The sequence below is a fragment of the Hibiscus syriacus genome, unplaced genomic scaffold (genome assembly GCF_006381635.1).
Source record: "Hibiscus syriacus cultivar Baekdansim isolate YM2019G1 unplaced genomic scaffold, ASM638163v2 tig00110788_pilon, whole genome shotgun sequence".
NCBI lineage: Eukaryota > Viridiplantae > Streptophyta > Magnoliopsida > Malvales > Malvaceae > Hibiscus > Hibiscus syriacus.
In genome coordinates this window covers 761,932-781,879 of record NW_024062863.1, presented here as the reverse complement: position 1 = coordinate 781,879, position 19,948 = coordinate 761,932, and the positions used below count along the sequence as shown (strand labels likewise).

General features: G+C 31.0%; 1 protein-coding gene across 1 annotated transcript; it reads right to left on the bottom strand.

The window, feature by feature from the left end:
* Positions 1-7,158: 7,158 nt before the first annotated feature.
* LOC120140700 (myb-related protein 306-like) lies at positions 7,159-19,948 on the bottom strand. Its single transcript, XM_039155677.1, has 4 exons — positions 19,942-19,948; positions 8,243-8,400; positions 7,959-8,088; positions 7,159-7,869 (listed from the first exon to the last, which is right to left on the bottom strand). Exons 2-4 carry the CDS (start codon positions 8,373-8,375, stop codon positions 7,218-7,220), a joined length of 915 nt encoding a protein of 304 aa, XP_039011608.1. The 5' UTR covers positions 8,376-8,400; positions 19,942-19,948; the 3' UTR covers positions 7,159-7,217.

The window sequence follows — 19,948 nt, the reverse complement described above, 5'->3', positions numbered from 1 at the left end:
ACCTAATGAGACTTATGGATATGTGATTGAAGGATTTGCTAGAGGACATGGATTGGTGGATGGAGGAAGTAATTTGTCTGGTGATGCTTATCGCCATCAGTATGAGATAAATGTCCCTTTTAAATAGGATAATCTTTCTTGATGAGTTGCTAATAATGTCACAGGAGATCATTACAAGTTCAATTCTCCAGACTTTCTGGCTTCTTGGACCACTTGCTTTCAAGAAAGTTTCATCATTCTGGCCTGGCTTATTCTTTTTCTACAATAAAGGTAGAATAGGCAACAATTTGCTTCAAGAATCTTCCTCATTTGAGACTGTCCTATTTGAAAATATTTTTCCTTCCTTTATCAAAGAATGAAAGAATTTTGTAAAGTATTGTTTCTTACATGTTCACAATAGAATCAAATCATAAGCATGAGTTCAAAGAATATCAAAAGGATCAACAATTATTTAATGTTTGAGAATTATAGCTCTTTGACAAGTATTAAGATTTAGTTTGGTTTCAGGATGTCTTTCCTATTTTCTATGGTCACATCTATTTAAGATGTCACTCCTCTCTTGCTCTTTGTGAACTGTCACATTCCTCATTTTAAGAACTTGGTATTTTAACCGGATACGTACAAAATGACGCAACTTGTATAACCAATTACTAGAATACTTCTATTTCAATTCTCTGAAATCTTTGATTCTATACAAAGCAGTGTGAAAACATTGATCTAATACGAGATTTCTGTGTGCATTTGTGTGAAATAGACTATAACAGTTATTATTTCATTTTCTTTACAACAACTTCTTTTGGCTAGCTGAATTCAGCTTTATTGACATTAGCCTACATTGGGATAGCTGAAGGGTTTATCTTATCACAAAGACTTTGACTTGACAATCACAGTGGAGCAAACACCGAACTGTCAGGTACCCGAACAATGCCATATTTTGAACATAATCTATTCATAAAGCCAGGCTTTTGAGTTTCCTCTAGAACCAATTGCCTTAGTGGAATAGCTCAGTTTTTATTGAATATATGACTCTTACTTTTACAGAGAACATGTTATAGTCTACATGTTAGGTGAAAGTAAAAAAAGCTCATTACTAATTTCAATTCACCAGCAACTAACTTTAGACTAGATTTGTCAAAGTTTCATCATCGAACCTCATCAATAGAAAAGTAATATAACTAGCTTTGCAATGTCACAAAAGATATCCCACGTTGTATGCTTCTAAATATCAATACCAAACCTTTTGTCTAATTCCTTACATTGGAGAAAGCTCTCTCATATTTGTGGAAAGGTAATATTTGGGGGATGTATTTCTTCTGAGTTAAGGTCAGGGTCTTTTTTTTCTTGGTATTCAATCTTGATACTTTTGTCAAAGATGTATAACTCTAATCGTAAAGAGTCTTTAATCCAGTGATTATTCAAAGAAATACAAGATTGCAAAATTGATTCAATGCTCATAACCTTAAACGCAACACAAAATTATTTATATAACCTTACAAAAAGGCTTAGAAAATACAAAAAAACATATTCAAACAAGATAAAGAAAATGAAAAGTACAACTGTGGTATATAACAACCTCCACTTATTCATCTAGCATGCCTCATTACTCCTAAAATATGGGGTGTATAATTGAACCAGAGTCTTTATCCTCATTTGCTCCTCAGTTTCTTTCTTTCAGTCAGCTGATATCCCAAATTGAAACAATCTTTCTTAGTGATGGGAAAAATTGGATTAACCGTTCCTTGTGTGATTTGGCAATGGGTTTTGGGACACATTTGGCTGCTCATTGTCACCAAAATTTATGACATTCTTTGTTCTAAGGCTTTGGACGATTCTTTTGAATGCAATGCAATCTTCAATAGAATGTCCATGAGTTCCTGCATGATATTCACATTGCAAGCTAGAATTGTACCACTTAGGATATGGAGGTTGCATAGGTGATACATGATAGGGTGACACTATATGATTGTCATACAATTTCTGGAACAACTCCTTGTATGTCATAGGAATTGGATCAAACTGGGGCTTCTCTCTTTCTTGCCTCGGCTCCCTTGCCCCTTATTTGACAGGGTTTTGCGTAGATAATCCAATGTCCTGAGGTCGAGATATCGTGATGTTACTGGATTCGTATTCTCTCACATCATTGACCTCTCTCTCTTTCTTTTTCATTACTGGTTTTTTACTAGATTCATCACTATCAAGTTTCCCACTCTTAACTGTTATTTCAATCATCTCACCAGTTGTGATTATTTCAGCAAAGTTCTTAAAGAAATTCCCTATGAGGTGAGTAAATAAAGGAGCTTTTAAAGTGTTTACAAAAAGTACATTTGTCTCCTCTTCTTCCCTGGGCCGATGTACTTGTACAACTATGTCCCTCCATCTCTGCGCATATAGTCTGAAATTCTCGTTGGATTTCTTTTCAATGTTCTGCAGCACCAGTCGATTGGGCCTTATATCTTTTACATGCTTATATTGTTCAAGAAAAGATTTTGCCAAATCTTTCCAAGATTTAATATGATCTTTACTCAATTGGTTGTACTATCTCATGGCCGAACCTGTTAAGCTTTCTTGGAAACAGTGGATCAATAATTTGTCATTCCCTATATAACCTGTCATTTTTCTGCAAAACATTGTGATATGAACATAGGGGCATTTCGTGCCATCGAATTTTTCAAAATCAGACATCCTGAATTTATGTGGTAACACCAAATCAGTCACCAAACTCAATTCTTTAGCTTCAATTCCATACATGCTAGGGCCCTCCTTCATAGTCCTAACTTCCTATTCTAGTTGTTCCCATTTTTTATCATTTTGTTTATTTGACTATTTCTTGCATTCTTGATCAAAATTCGGAATATCTTCATGTTATTGTTGGTTTGTAGAGGCACTAGGTAAATTTATGTTTACTCTTCCTGACTGAGTAATCATTCCTTGATGGGCTTTAACATGAGGTGGTGTAAAACCTGGGGGATACAGAGGTTCTTCAATAACACCAATAACTGGAGCTTTTTCACGATTTTCTTGCGGTGTAAAACCTGGAGGGTACAGAGGTTCTTCAGTGGTAATACCGACAACTGGAGTATTTTCTCATTCCATGCTTCTTCCTTGTAACATGCTTGTAATTTTTTCAATCAGATCATTTTGGGATTTCAGCATTTGTTCATGCATTTCTTCCTGGACTTTCTTGAAGCTTTCTTGCATTTCAAGTTGAGTCCTTTCAAGTTGATATATCTTATCATCCATTACTTTTTTTCGAGTATGATATGGATGCTTATAGGGGTCTAGTATTATTCAAAAAAACAAAAAAAAAAACCTTTTAATAAATATGAATGTTTTATTAATGAATATGATAAATATGACTAAAATGTAATGTAAAAAATCATATGCATATGTAAGATGCAAAATGCAAGGTGTTGATATTGGAATGAATCCTTAGAACAACTTTTATAGTAAAACGAAGTTTTAAATATATTACAGATACATCTGCATTGTTTTCTACTTCATGTAGGACTCTTCGTTCCATATTTCTAGCCTTCTATATGAACATCAATCATGAATCAACATCATGGTATGAAAAATGTAATGCATAATGAAAATGATTTAAAAAAACAAACAAAGTAATAATGCATAAATTAAAAGACTCAACATGATTTTCCTTGTGTGCTAACCTTATAAGAATCTCTTTGGGTTAGACTTTGCCTAAACTCAAGTTCTAGGTTTATTATATGTTGGGTTTGGATTTAAGGTAAAAGGGTAATCAAATTGTCCTTTGTTGGTGCCCCCTTGGGCTATCAAACCCTCAATCCTGGTCCATCACAGACTTTCAAATTGAGTTTAATTTGAAGGAACACACTTCCTTATGTCCATACGGAGGTGAAAACCACACGAGGAAAATAAGGTGTGAGCTCAAAGAATGGTCCACTATCCCATACGAAGGTGAAAACCACACGAGAGAGTAGTTTCTCATTCAAACTAAATAGGATAAGAGCGGGGATTTGGCTCATGTCATGAATGCAGTGCACAGTGCATGAGGAAAAGCAGAAAACACACAAATTTATTCTTTAAATCTAAATAAACAAATAATGTACAAGACACAAATTTATTTTTTTAAAATCTAAAAACATTAACAAACAAGTTAGTTGGACTATTTAATTGTTAATTAATTCACAAAAAAATGGTTATTAAAATAATCAAGGAAAAAATAAATTAAAACAAATTTATAATTTTACTGCAAAGACAATTAATTAATAAACCGGTGGCTTGACTCTCTAAAAAAAATAGTCCTCAGTGGAGTCGCCAAGCTGTCGAGATGGTTTTCCGCCCGGTGAAAACAAGTGTCGTTGCTTTCTAAATCTCATCTCGAAAAGATAATTGTTTTTCTTCTGGTATAAGATAAAACACAATTTGTGGAGCCGCCACCAATCATTTTATCGAGGTGTGATTGGTCACTAAAAATGGTATGTTATTTTAATAAAATTTATAAAAATAATATTAAAATAACACAAAAAGGGTATGTTTACCAGAAAATGAGTTCGGGAGTCGGTTACGTGTGAGGAAAGATTAGCACCCCACAACGCCCAAAATTGGTACCTTTGTTTATTAATTAATGTCTTTGCAATAAATTAACAAATTTGTATTTAATTTCAATTTATGATCTCATAAAAATAATAATATAACCCAATTACATATAATAATTTTAATGATTTAATCAAAAAAATATAAAAATTAAGGTTACTATTATAACTACTTAATATGCAAAGTACTATAGTTGTAAATAATCCTCTAATAATATGAATATATTAAAAATATAAAAATTAAGAGAATAAAATACATATTTCAAGAAAACAAATAAAAAAATGAATCATTATAATTAATTAAAATAAAAAAAACGTGGGTTTATTAAAATATTTGTGGACACAACTTAGTGGAATGTATTTTAAAATTGAACACCATAATTATAGTGCTCTACTTTCTAATTTTTATTATTACTTTTAATAATGATATTATTTTATGTCATTATATTATTTTATTTTAAGCACTAATATATATTATTAGGATACACATTTATGACTAAAATAAAAAATAATAAATAAGTACTAGATTTAAAATATTTAAACATAAAAGGTAATAATAAAATAAAAATTGCAATTAAATAATAACCAAAATAATAATATGGGATTAAATTAAAAAATATATAAATTATTTGTCAATATTCGAAATATTATAAAATATATATATTAAAAGTGTAAATAATCCTAAAATATTATTTAAATATATGTAAATATACGGTAGTGACTAAAATAAAAATAAATAAAATGCGAAGACAAAATTAAAAGATATAGAAACCTGATTTTGGTGACTATAATGGAAGATTATAGAATACATGGACCACGGACGGGGTTAAACCAATTTTGAAATTACACAGACACTCTCTCCCCAAAACGACGTAGTTTTGATAAATGTATAAATAAATCAATATAAGCCTAAAATTATTAATTCTTCTCATTTGTAATTTTTTGCTCTCTCTCTAAAGGGAGAGAAGCTCTCCATTCTCTCTAAATTCCCTCACCGGAGGAAGCTCCGTTCACCGGCCAGTCACTATTCTGACCACCGACCGGTCACTATTCATGCCGCAGGTCACTATTCTGATTACTATTCACGATCGAAAAAAATAAAAATAGCTCAAATCGTAGATCGGCTCACCCTAAACCTGAAACCACCCTCTTTTTTCCTAAAAAACTTCAAAACGACCTAGATCTAAGATTTTACCTTCGATAAAACAACTTTTCCGACGATGTTTGGGCTTCGACGAAGGTAATATCTCATTTCTTTTCTTTTCCTTTTGGTTTGTTTTTTGCTTGTTGGTGTTGTTTGCTCTCTTCCCGTTGTCGTTGTTTTCTTTTTTTTTCTTTGTAGGATCGACTTTTTATAGGCCTTGGAAGGCTTCAGATAACCGTTCATTTTAGTGAGTCACCGGATCTACTATGGTGACTCACCATAGGGCGAGGTGTGCGGCTCTCCTGCGACTTCTGGAGTCTTCTGGTGGAGGCGGCGGCGTCGTGGCAGTCACCGGTTGGGGCACCTGGAGGCGGCGCCGGAATAGTCCCTAGGGTTCACCCTATGATTCTTGTTAGATTGGATATGGTCCTCTGGTTTTGTAAATGGGCTCCCAATTTTTTTTGTAATAATAATAATAATAATATGATAGTCTAGGACGAAAATGATTGTCGACAAATTTATATGTAAATTGTAACTACAAGTTTAAGCTTTAGCTGTATCCAGTTCCAATTTCATCCACATGGTACCACATCAAGAACAACAAGAAGGAATCATATAAATAAGGGAAAACGTTTTCATTTATTTTCAAGATCTTGTCATTATTCATCCATTAAATTTTAACCTAATTGATATTATTATTCTTATGATATAAGATATTAAGGTTCAAATATGTTTAAATAATTTCTAATATAGAAATTTTGAAGGTATACATATTTTAGATGTTGCATACAAAATTAAATATTAAATTCATGTTCATACAATAAATCATAATAATTTTTTTTTGTTTAAGGGTGTGAAAAGCCTTAATTTTTTTGAAAATCAATTGGGCCATTGATTTTCTTTTTTCTTTCTTTTTTACACTCAATTAAATCTTTATACTTTGAAACATAATCAATTTATTCATTTAAAAAAATGTTAATAATTAAAATATTTATGAATTTATCAATGCATGTCATGATATTTTTATATGATATTTTCTTTTAATAAATTTTTTAAAGAAAATTATAAATACCACTCAAAATAACTACAATTAATATGTCATGGGAATATAATATAACAACAATAAAGAGAAATTAGTTACAATAGGTGAACTAGATATTATGCTAAGATATTAATAGTTTATTAGGATTCAATACATATAGCATATATTATGTAGTACATATTTAATTTACACTTCTTGATACTTCCTAGTAATTTTAAGACTAGGGTGTGTTATCTTTTTCCTTATCGTGAAAAGTTTAGAAATCGGATTTATATTTAATGCATAAATGATATATTATAATTTTATATTTTATTAGTAAATCAGATTATATATTTTGTTTTATTATGTATCATCTGATTCAATAATTACGTATAAAATTATATATATATATTAGTGCATTCGATATAAATCCTTTAAAAACTCTAAACAAAGAACCCTAATCAAACCATGATTTTCGTTATCAAAACAACCCATCATCCAACAGCCATTTCTCTATCAAAGTTAGAGGCACTTGATCCCCCAAATCGGGCTTGCTTTCATCTTGGAAAACGACGCCGTTTTCAGGCGTCATCAAGCTGGCGTTCTGCAGCTCCACCGATACAGATTCACGAGAAACATCATCTGAAGATTTGCAGGACCCGTTATTGAAGCTGAAGAAAGAATCGAAACCTTGATGAGTGGGCGTCGTTTCGGCGCTGAATGCTCCTTCGTCGCTAGAGCTGAACGAACCCTGAGTAACCGTCTCAGCCGAGTTCGTTCGATGATCAGCACCGGTGACTGGTTCCGGTGAGGTTTTCATCCAGTTCTCGAGCAACCGAGAAATGTTCTCGGCACTCGACGCATACGTATTTTCCTGAGACGGCTTCAAGTCCTTTGAATCCGTCGAAAAGCTCGGTTTATCGAGCGACAATGCGTCGGACAGCGCCTGTTTAGCCATCCGGATATCCGTTTGAAGGCGTCTCTCCCACTGTCCCTTGGTGACCGATTGGAACGAAGAAGAAACTCCATCTTGCTTTTGACCCTTTTTAAGCTTCTTCTTCAAGTGAGTGTTCCAATAATTTTTTATATCATTATCCGTTCTTTGAGGAAGATAAGAAGCTATGGCAGCCCATCTGCAAAACCCGAAAAAAAAAACCCAGCAACTTCAACAACAGATCTTCATGGATTTAAATTCCGATGACATTTATATCTACCATCTTACCTGTTGCCTAGAAGAGCTTGGAGATGGATAATCATCTTCTCTTCCTGCTCAGTGAAGTTACCACGTTTGATTCCTGGCCTCAGATAATTAGTCCATCTAAGCCTACAACTCTTGCTGCATCTAAGCAAGCCTGAGAAGAAAAAAAACAAACAAACATTAATGGTGGGGAAGTAAAACATGCCTTGATATTTATTGCACTCTTAAATGAACACAACTAACCCCAAACCAAAAGTGGAAAAAGATAAGCATCCTCATTCACGATCGAACCCTAGACCAGATGTTACCTGTATTAGTAGGAACCGATCTCCAGTTTCCTGTACCATGTTCTTGGATATAAGAGACGAGTATGATATCTTCTTCCGGGGTCCATGGACCCTTCTTCACACCGATTTTGTCACAGCAAGGAGGTCTACCCATCTTTTCACTTTGTTTGTTTTTTTTTCTTTTCCCTGATGTTCAAAGTTGGTGATGGTGAAGAAAAATATGAAGATTTGATTTTAGGGTTTTTTGTTTTGTGTGTGTGAAAACAGAAGAAGAGTTATAGGATTCGGTATTGAATTTTTCTATGGAGCTATGAGATTGAGCTACGTATGACTAGAGTCTTGAAAGCCCAATTTTTTTTCTCTTGTGATTAGCCTCCGAAGGGAAAGGGTTTGGGTTTGCCTATATATATAGAGAAGAAAAAGCACCCCCCCCCGGTCCCCCGCGGGGGAAAAGGGGTGTTTAAGGGTGACCTGACCTTAGTTGATGAGGTAAACGGAGGATATGCAGAGTCAAAAGTCAAAACAGATAGCAAGCAACATTTACTCATTGTTTGCCAAAAACCATATACGTTCAGAATCATTTTTTAATATACACCCCATAAATATAGCTACTCAAACTTTATACTTCTTGAAATAACAATATTTTCTTTATTATGGAGATTATTTAATGAGTTCGAGTTAAATCCAACTTTTGATGAAAAGCTAAGTAATTGTTTTCTTCATTTATAACATTTGAAATCAGTCAATAAAATTATGGTTAAAGTAATAAAGAAAATTTCAATCCATAAAATTAAAATTTTATTAAGAGATATTTAACTTTTTATTACTCGATTCAATTAAAAAAAAGCTGTCTCTTTTACCCTCGAACAGTGTGGCATTCATTGTTGGGGGCACTTGAAGAGTTGGAGGTGTAGCACCGAAAAGAAACCCTGATTTTTAACTCGCTCGTTATTTATTTATCCTCTTTAAAGGCTTGTTTCATGAATTAGTAAATGTGGACTTCTCTAGGGCAAGTTAATGTTTTACCCGTTTGCATGCAAAAGAAACCTTCATTTTTCATGGAAAAATACAAATGAAAACACAATTGACTTTTCTTTAAAAAAAACCCTTAAATTAATTTAATTTAATTAGACTTCTTATCTTGCATGTGAATCCATTAAGGTTTACTTTTAAAAGATATAATTTAATTCTTTTATAAAATAGGTAAATATAAGGAAAGAGTTAGAAAATGAATTAAATAACTAGAAATTCATTTTCAACACCAATATAATAATATAACATTACAATACATCAACAATTGACTTTATCACAACTCAAAAACAACATATTTTTGGTAATTATAAGTATATATTAAGATAGGAGAATCAATTCGAATATCAAATAACTAAGACAATAATTAATAATATTAAAAAAATATTGTCTTCACAAATTAATAGTTTTTAACGGACACTTAAATAATCTTCTAACAAGATAGTGATTGACAGTTAATAACCTAATTTCAAATCAAAGAAATGAAGCAATGAAGAATGCATGCCCTACTCATTTATCACATGAGACAAGAGAGGTATAAAGGAAGAGTAAGATTTCAGTTTTCCAAGTTCCAATAGGCAATAGCTTATTATAATGACTGCAATTTATTTATTTATTTGCTTTTGAAAGAGTCAGGCCCATTACTATACCAATAATGAAAATATGAAGAAAAAAAGTCAGGTTCGATGAATTAGTAATAAAGGAATACAAGTGATATATTATATTACGAGGATGGCCTACTTGTATAAATGTAAAATTAAAATTAAATGATTTCAATGTTTCGAAAAAGGTTATTTTGTAAGTATGAAACATAATATGTAACGTATTTTTTACGTGATTTAGATATTTATGGACTCAGTTTTTTCTTGTGAATAGATCGATTGTCTCTTAACTTTTCAATGTATCTTGGAACGTGTTAATCTAATGTCGTGAGTTTAAGTTATATATATATATATTTTGGTTAAGATTGATCGAGCAGAAATTTTATAGAATTTAATATGATAATTTGTTATTTGATTATGATTTTTAATAATTTTATTAATTATTTGTAATTAAATTCAATTTATGACTCCTTTTTTAAGTATTTTTATAAGTTAATTGCTCCAATGCAAGTTAGTTTCATTGAAAAGTGTTCGATGGATGATAATAGATCTTGAATCATATGGCACGTTAATTATATACAATTACTCCATATTTATGGTATTATGACATTTTAGTCCATTTTACAATGTGTTTCTCATTATTTTGCATGTCTGCTTACGATTATGCATTCAACCAAAATAATACACATATATAGAGCATGTTCATGTATTAGCAAATAGTCATGTATATATACAATGTAGGAACATATATTGTATCATATTTGACATGTAAATGCATGTTCTTTTCATGCTCAACTCATCATCATACAGCAAAACATCATCATTTCCACATACATATATATCATCATTCATGCCGTGTTCATGGATATGGCTTATAAATACTCTAAGAAGCTTATTGGGTTAGATAAAGCTGTGGTTGAAAGACAAAAAACCCTATTTGAGGGAATGGATTAGCAACATGCAAGCACGTCGTTTTATTCATTTTTTCCTTCACATTAGTGTCGTTTTCATTTGATGAACACCTTCACCGAAAACATCCGCCTCCCCTGTATTTTGGTACTGAATTGAAATGATCAATGATTATTAGGGCGTTTTGGTACTTTGCAAGAGTATCTGCTATCTCGTTGCTATTTCTCGGGATGTTTTGTCAACACATTACGTGTCCATTTAATATATAGAGGGGGGGGGGGGCTTAAAACACAAATCACCCTTGAATTTGGTATATTTAGTGAAGCTGCCTCATGATTTTTTTCTTCTTAAATTGATCTCTGAACTTATTAAAATTTGTCAAAAATGGCCTTTGAGCTTAGTAAGTTTGGTCCGATTGGCCCCTAAACTTTTTTCAGTCAAATTGTCTCCTAAACTTATCAAGTTTCTTCAAATTCCCCATTAACTTTGAAAACATAACACAAAATGACCCTTATGATAAACACATTCATTTTGTGTCACGTTTTCAAAAATTCATGAAACAATCTAACCAAACTTGTCAAATTTAGAAGATCGATTTAACCAAACATATCAAATTTGAGAATCGATTTAACTGAAAAAGAATAATAAATTTAACCAAACTTATCAAGTTTAGAAATGATTTGTGTTTTATACATGTATAGAAGTGTGAAAGCTGGGCCCATCATTGAATATACCCAAACTGATGGGAAATCAAGCATGCTTTGATAACAATTCACAAACGACAAGAAGACAAATCACTTGATTTATTATGTTGAAATATGATTTTAAATCATTTGAAAACATACAATTAACATATGCATATAGAGAAACAAACGACATAAATGGATTTTTTTTACATAAAAAATTATGTTTGCCGACGAGGAAGAACATAAATAGTAACTTCGTTCATGAATCTTTAAACGATATGTGTAACGTTGTCCATTCAAAGCAAATGCCCCATGCTCTCCTTAAATGAAGCTTTGAAAACCCCATGTAAAACCATAATATAAATTCATATTATATAAAAACTCGAGATTTAAATCTATTTCTTCATGTCATCACATTTAAAATAATTATATATATATATGGATGGAGGGGCGGGTGGGAAGGTCCCCTAAAAATTTCAAATTCTTATACATTTTAAATATTTTATTTGTATTTTTATTAAAAATATGTTTTTCGACCTCCCTAAAATTTTATAAGTTCACCCGTATTTATAAATGTACCCCTCCTAACATAAAATCTTGCGTCCGTCCCTATATATATATATTTAATCATTATCTTCAATTTTTAGATTATGATATAATATATATATATATATATATATATATATATATATATATATAATTCAATTCTAAATATCTTGATTTTTTTAGGTTATCGTTTTTTATTAGGATATTTAAAATAATATCGAACCACTTAACATAGTATTTTCTTTCTTTTAAATGTCCATAGATACTATTATGAGATGATAATGAAATTGAGTATCCTCTTGTTATTTAAATCTTAAGTTTCGACCTTAGGAAGGATATGAAAACGATTTTAATGAGACATATTTTTAAAAGAAAATACAAACCAATTGTGAAATATGTATATCATCTAAACTTATACTCAATTCACAATAGTAACCGAATAATAGGTACATATTTGATGTCAAATTAATTGGAAAAAAAAAGAAGAAATGTGAGGAAAGTACAATAAAATCATAAAAAATAGTAAAGAAAATAATAAAATTTTGGTTTTATTTTGAAAAACGTCAATTATCTGTTGGTTTAGTCAAGATTTGGTTTTACATTTTTTAAAATAAAATTTAATTTTTTAAAAATTTTAGTATTATAAATAAAGAAAACTAAATTTAAAGAATTATTTTATAATATACATTTAAATTATGTAAATTTTATTAATTAAATAATGCATCAAATATCAATAATATTAGAAGAAATTTGAATTCAATCATTTATCAATTTATTGGGTATATATATATATATATATATGTTAATGTTATTATTAAAAGGGTGGCATCCTTGGAAACTTTGATAATGCCATGAAATATTATTTAATGAACATTTTGACTTTCTCTCATGCATCAAAGAGGGTATTTATTGGACGGGTGGATGATTTTAATACTTCCCAAGCCACGAGTTCGTTGGCAACAGAAAAAATAAAAAATAATAAAAATAATCGCTGGATTTAATATTGAAAAATTTTAATTAAAATAATAACGATATTTTTATAAATTTAACTAAGATATTTTAAAAATAATTTAAAATCTAAATCACAATTTAAGAATTTTACACATAAATAAGCCGTGTATAAATATATGAAAGTAGTGAGCTCGCTGCTCAATTAAGAGACAAAGAACAAATACAGCAAATGGGAATATTTCAAGAAGTCATCCCTTTTATTTGTTTGTTTATTTTGGGGTCCCAAATTATGTCCTTTTACTAATTAATAAGCTATAAATTGCAGCTGTTTGGATGCAAACTTCCACATTACGTTGTTGTAAGAAAATGTAAGTGTAAAATCAATATAGATATAGATATAGATATGGTTTTACTAATAAAAACTAAATTTAGAGAAAATTAAGATTTGTGATAAATATGAAAATTCTTGAATTCTACCGTTATTGTATTCGTACGACCATATAAATATATCAAAGATTTAAATAAAAATATAAAATTCAAATCTCAGTATCGTATGTAAAGATTTGCAGAATAAAATTCTTGATTTCTTAGAATAAAAGATCCATGAATATTGTTGGGTAGTCAAATCCAAATTATCACGTAGAATCATAATGTACTAAAATATATGAATGGTTGTTGTTTTAATAGGAGGTTCAATCATGTCGAGTGACCATTGAACTAGTTCGATTAGATGTTATCTTAATTTCATAAACAGCATAAATCATTAAATAATATAGGACGATCTATTTACATCGTATAAAATTAGTTAATTTACACGAAAATATAATTATTTCGTAAATTTAAATGTACAATTCAGATTAAAATTTTGTGCATTAACATTGTCTTTTTTCTTTTTAAATTTTCACAGAAAATAAATAATTTTATTTTAATTCCAACCATTCATTTGAATTTTATGGTGTAACCTTCGTATTGTACTAACATTTATTATTATTGTTATAGTATAAGAATCCCACGTTATTGGGGAGATAGGTTTAGGTAATTAGGAAGAAGAGTTGCAAAGAAATCAACATCATGACTAACAACTAACTAATTTGAAGGCTTATAAATTGGGTTCATGTCCTATTGGAAAGTACATAATTGTGATTTGCTTGGTTTATTTAAAAAAAAAAATATAAGCAAATATTTTAATTTAAAATATTTTTAAAAATAATTTAAAGTGATTACAAAATAGTATATGTTTATATATTTTTTTAATTAATGACAACGTACATACACATTGTAGACGTAACTGCTCTAAACTAGAACATTTAGAGAAAATAACACTCTCTTATGTCACTAAGGGGATGTTTGATTCACATAATGTAAGATTACGTTTGGAATAAGATTATTGGAATGTCACATTACTTTGTGAATGTTGAATTACTTTGTTTGGTTTGTTTAGCATGAATGTAAGATTACAGTGTTTGATTGAAGGAATATAAGATTACTTGGATGCATATTTTATCAAATTATCTATGTAATATATGTCTTTTTCAACAAGTTAAACTTTAATATTAAATTATAAATATTTGAATGAAAATTCATAAAAATATTTTAATTGTTACACTATCTAACTTTTGAGAAAAAATACATTTAGCATATAAGTAACATAATTAGTATATCAAACTTATAGTTTTAAATAATTTTCTTAAGTATCATATTTATTTATATAAAATATTATATAATATGAAAAAAAATAATATTATGGTATCGTGTGGACGAAGATATTGTTTTCAATATGTAATATCTATTTTTAATAATTCAAAGTTAGACATTATTTTAAATGATTTCATGTTTTATATCATTTTTCACCTCATAAAATTATGAATGACTAATATATTAAATATTAAAAATATAAAATAATTTTTACTACTCAAAATTTTTAATATTTTACTAAATCAAATTGTTTGTATATTATTATTATTATTATTATTATTACGTTTTTAATTCTAAGTAAAGCACGAATAATATATAATTGAGAATGATCAATATGGAAATAATTTATTATTATAGGGAATTTATTGTCCAAAGTAGTGAGAATTGTGTAATTCTTAAGAATTTGGAGGTAATGACATTCCCATAATTTTAACAAAAAAACTACTACTATTGATAATAAGTTATTATCTGATAATGATTTTTTCTGTAAATCAAACGTGTGAATACAATTTAGGAAAATACTATTTACTTTAGTAATGGTCTTTTTTGCAAACCAAACGCCCCATAATATTGCTTAATATATACCTTTTATATCTTTAAGAGCATTAGCATTTAGCTTCATTAGAATACTTACATAGAAATAAGGCTTAATACAGTTTCAAGTGCTTAAATTATACCTCAAATTAACTTTCGGTGTCTAAAAAAATTTCACTAAAAATAGGTGCTTAAAGTTTTTTCCGTTACACTTTTAGATGTCTTGGTTGAAATGGTCGTTAAATTCAGTCATTAACTAACACGTGTTACCATCATATTTTTTGAGATTTTTTTTATCTTAAAAAATAAAAATATATATTATTTTAAAAATTCAAATGTTTCAAAAATATCAAAACGACCCCTATATTTTGAAACTCAAATCATTCAACTCTTTTATCGATCATTGTTGTTGTCGTCGACCGTATACTCACCAATCATCAGGCTCCATTGTTGTCAAGTCTCTTTTCATCACCCCTATATCAGTCGCTAATTGAAAATCAATCGCAAATGACCAAAAATTATGCACAAATTGCTAACAATTGCGCGCAAATTGATTGAAGACGGTGGGTGGGCTTCATCGAACTTTGGGTTAGGGATGGTCAATAGTGGATTTCACCGTCGGTGGGTGGGGTTTGTCGGAATTTGGATTAGAGATTTAGAAGTATTTTGGGGTTTTATAATTTGGAGATATTTTGTGAAAATAAGAAAAATATATGGGCTTTTTTGAAAATAATAATAATAATTTATTTTTTAAAAATAAAAAAATTCAAAAAATATAAGGGTGGCACATTTCCGTTAACGAGAAAACTTAACAATCGTTATACCTCATACATATAAAAATGTAACAAAAAAACATTAAACATTTATTTTTAATAAAAAATTAATATTAAAAATTAATTTTAAGTTATTTAAACACTTAAAAATATAAAAATCCCATTGTCTGAGACAAAACAACCAATATCTAAAGTCAACAACTTATTAAAAAAGATGAGCAAAGAGAGCGAGCAAGAACAAGAAGAACTGAAAGCCACAAAGAAAGTGAAGAATCGAGATAGTTTAACGAAAGATGATGAATCTAGTCAGCCATCAGATATCATGCAAATAGAAGATGAATCCCAAGATGATGATGAGGCGACTAAATAACGTCCAAAGAGTTTCGAAAAGATCTCATATGCTGCCATGGCTGCAAGTGGTTTGGTGATGAATAGAACCCCCTGTTAAGATGCCTGAAAAAGAGATAGTCATCCTAGAAGGAGATGTTACCATGGATATTTCTGGTGACTATCCTAAAATTGCTTTCTATAACAGTATACATTATTTGATTTATCAAAACTTGAAACAAGTTATTATCATAAGACTGCAGGGGAAGAAGATAGGTTACAAAGCGTTGATGAACAAGATATATGCTTTATGGAAACCTATAGGAAACTTCAATTTGATTGATCTTGATAATGACTATTTTCTTGTGAAATTTGAGAATCTTGAAGATTACTCAAGAGTTCTTATAGATGGACCATGGATGATTTATGAAAGTTACCTGACAGTTCAACCATGGTCAAGAAACTTCACTACCTCTGAAAAGCACTTATCTCAGGTTATTGCTTGGATATGCCTACATGTACCCTACAGGTATTATAATACTGTTCTTATTAGAATGATTGCAAACATGATTGGAATAGTCATCAAAATAGACTACAATAACAAAGTTGGAGAAAGAGGAAAATTTGCGAGAATTGCAGTTGTTATTGACCTGAACAAACCTCTGATTCCATGGGTGGAAATAAATGAATTTATCCAAAATATTGAATATGAAGGCCTGCAATAAATTTGCTTCAAATGTGGTACCTACGGGCATGCTAGAGAAACCTTCCAAATAAACCAGGAAGAAAAGCAAATGGAGATCACTAACCCTGCCAATACTATAGAAAAACAATCAAGTGCAGATAACAGTAAAGATAGCCCTTTTAACCCTTGGATGATGCTTCAATCAAGAGGAAGAAGCAATAGAACTCAAAGTCAAAACAGAGAAGCAGAAGAAATGACTAATCAAGGTTCCAGATTTGCCTCTCTCGATGGAAGTCATTTGGAGGAAGGTCCCAGCGATAAGAATAGAGAAGACCAACATATAAATAGGATTACTACTCCAAAACCAGCTACAAAACAGAATGCTCCAGGTACTCAGACAAAAAACAGGATGAGGGATAAAGATAAAATGAGAAACTAAGGCATTTTAATTCAGGCAGAAGGAAAAATTGATCAATCCCAAATGAGAGTTAACCCCACCAACCCTAAAATTAAGAATACCAATTCTATTAATGGTCCCACTTATGATGGAGGTACGATGGAAGATAAAGATCAACCTAAGGACATGAACATAGGAGGAATTCAGATCATGGCTAAGGATAATGCCCAAATCAGAAAACACAAAGTTCAGGGGGGAAATGGCTCACACACAGCTATAACCATTCAAGAGGATAACAACAATCAAAATCCTACATCTAGATGGAATTTTAACAAGAAGCCAAATCCTATCTCTATCATTGCAAAGAAAGGTCTTAAAGTCAGAAAGCCCAAAACTCCTAACAACACTAATGTTCTTTTTCTTTCAGAATGGATCAAAGAGAATACTACGAACTCGGAGAATTTGGCCCCGTCTTAGAACAACACATCTACAACCAATCAAATTCGAATGTTAGATCATGATGATCAGAGCCAGCTACAAGATTCTGTTCAGAAGGAAAATGATTCGTCTCATAGTAACCAATTCTAGCTCTATTTCTATGAACTTCTTATTTTGGAACACAGAAGGGGTTGTGAAACCTTATTTTAAAAGATATTTTAAGGATTATGTTATTATGCACAAGCCTAAGATTATTGCTTTGATGGAAACTCACACGAGTGGTAAAAGAGCTAATAGTATTATTAACAACATGTGGTACAATAACTATTTTAGAATTAAAGCACAGGGGTTAGCGGTGGTATCTGGGTGCTTTGGGATAACTCAGTAGAAGTGAAGCTTTTAACCGTCTCTAATCAGTATGTTCATACTCTTTTCAGAGGGCTCAACAATAACGATTGGAACTATTTTACAGCTGTTTATGCTAGCCCCAACCCTAATGTTCGATGTAAATTGTGGGATTTTCTGGATAATATCAAGCCTAGCAATGATGAACCCTGGATTCTAGGAGGGGATTTCAATTGCATTATTAGACCTGAAGAGAGAATTGGTGGCAGTATTCAGTACAGAGGTGGGAGTAAGCATTTTCAGGATTTTATATTTAACAATGAATTGCTTGAGGTTAGTTACCAAGGGGATGACTTTACTTGACGTCGAGGTAATCTTTGGTAACATCTCGATAGGTGCATTACAAATTTGAAGTGGATTGAGCTCTACCCTGCCACTATTGTTCATCATCTTGAAAGACTTGGGTCTGACCACTGTCCCATTCTCCTTCAGACTATGAATAAACTCAATGGGAATATTAATAGGCCTTTTAGATTTTTGGCTGCTTGGATGGATCATCCTAAATTTGGGAATTTTCTTAAAGATGAACGGGTTAAGCAAGACGGTCTTATAGACAACCTCATTCAATTTAAGCATAGTATTAAAATTTGGAATATTGAGGTTTTTGGTAGCATCAATCAAAAGAAGAAAAAAATTATTGCTAGACTGAAAGGTATTGACAAAGCTCTTCGCAGATATAGTTCTACCAAATTGACAGCCCTCGAGTCAGAACTCAAAACTGAACTTGACACTATTTTGAGACAGGAATAATTACTTTGGGCTCAAAGGGCTAGATGTAAATGGATTAACCACGGAGACAAGAACACTAAGTATTTTCACTCATGTGCGATCACCAAAGGTAAGAGAAAGTTGATTACAACCCTCAAAACGGATTCTGACACTTGGTGTAAGGATCAAGATATGCTCAAAAATCATGTCAAGGACTATTATGAGAAGTTGTTCACTAGTGACCCTTTTATCATACATTCTTTTGATAACAATAAGCCTTTTCCTAACTTAACTCGGGATCATTGGAATTGGCTTGATAGATCGTTTGAGAACAATGAGATCAAAGAAGCCCTTTTCAGTATGGGTCCTCTCAAAGCGCCCGTAATTGATGGATTCCATGCAAATTTCTTTCAAAAGAATTGTGATATATTTAGAGAAAAAGTTTGTTCTCTTATCAAGAAGTGCCTTAATGGTGGTCAGATTGAGGAAGCCTTAAATATAACTAGTCTTGTTTTACTCCCTAAGGTGCCTAAGCCTGATAGAATAAACCAGTTTAGACCTATAAGTTTTTGCCAAGTGATCTATAAAATAATTACTAAAGTTATTGCCAACCGTCTTAAGCCTATTCTCCCTACTATGATTTCCAACATTCAAACTAGTTTTATCCCGGGCAGGGTTATTACTGACAATATTATCCTTGCTCAAGAAGTGATCCATTCGATGAAGAAGAAGAAAGGTGGAATATGGTGGTTGGCCATCAAACTAGACCTTGAAAAAGCTTATGACATATTAGAGTGGCCTTTTATTAAAGATAGCATCGAAAGGATGGGGCTGCCAAATAAAATTATTGTGGCAATTATGAAATGTATTACTTCCAGTACTATTCAAATTAATTGGAATGGGGAACTTATTGAACCCTTTCAGCCTTCCAGGGAATTAGACAGGGAGACCCTCTTTCACCTTATCTCTTTATCATCTGCATGGAAAGATTAGCTCAAGAGATTGCTTTAATAGTAAATCAAGGGAGGTGGAAACTTATTAA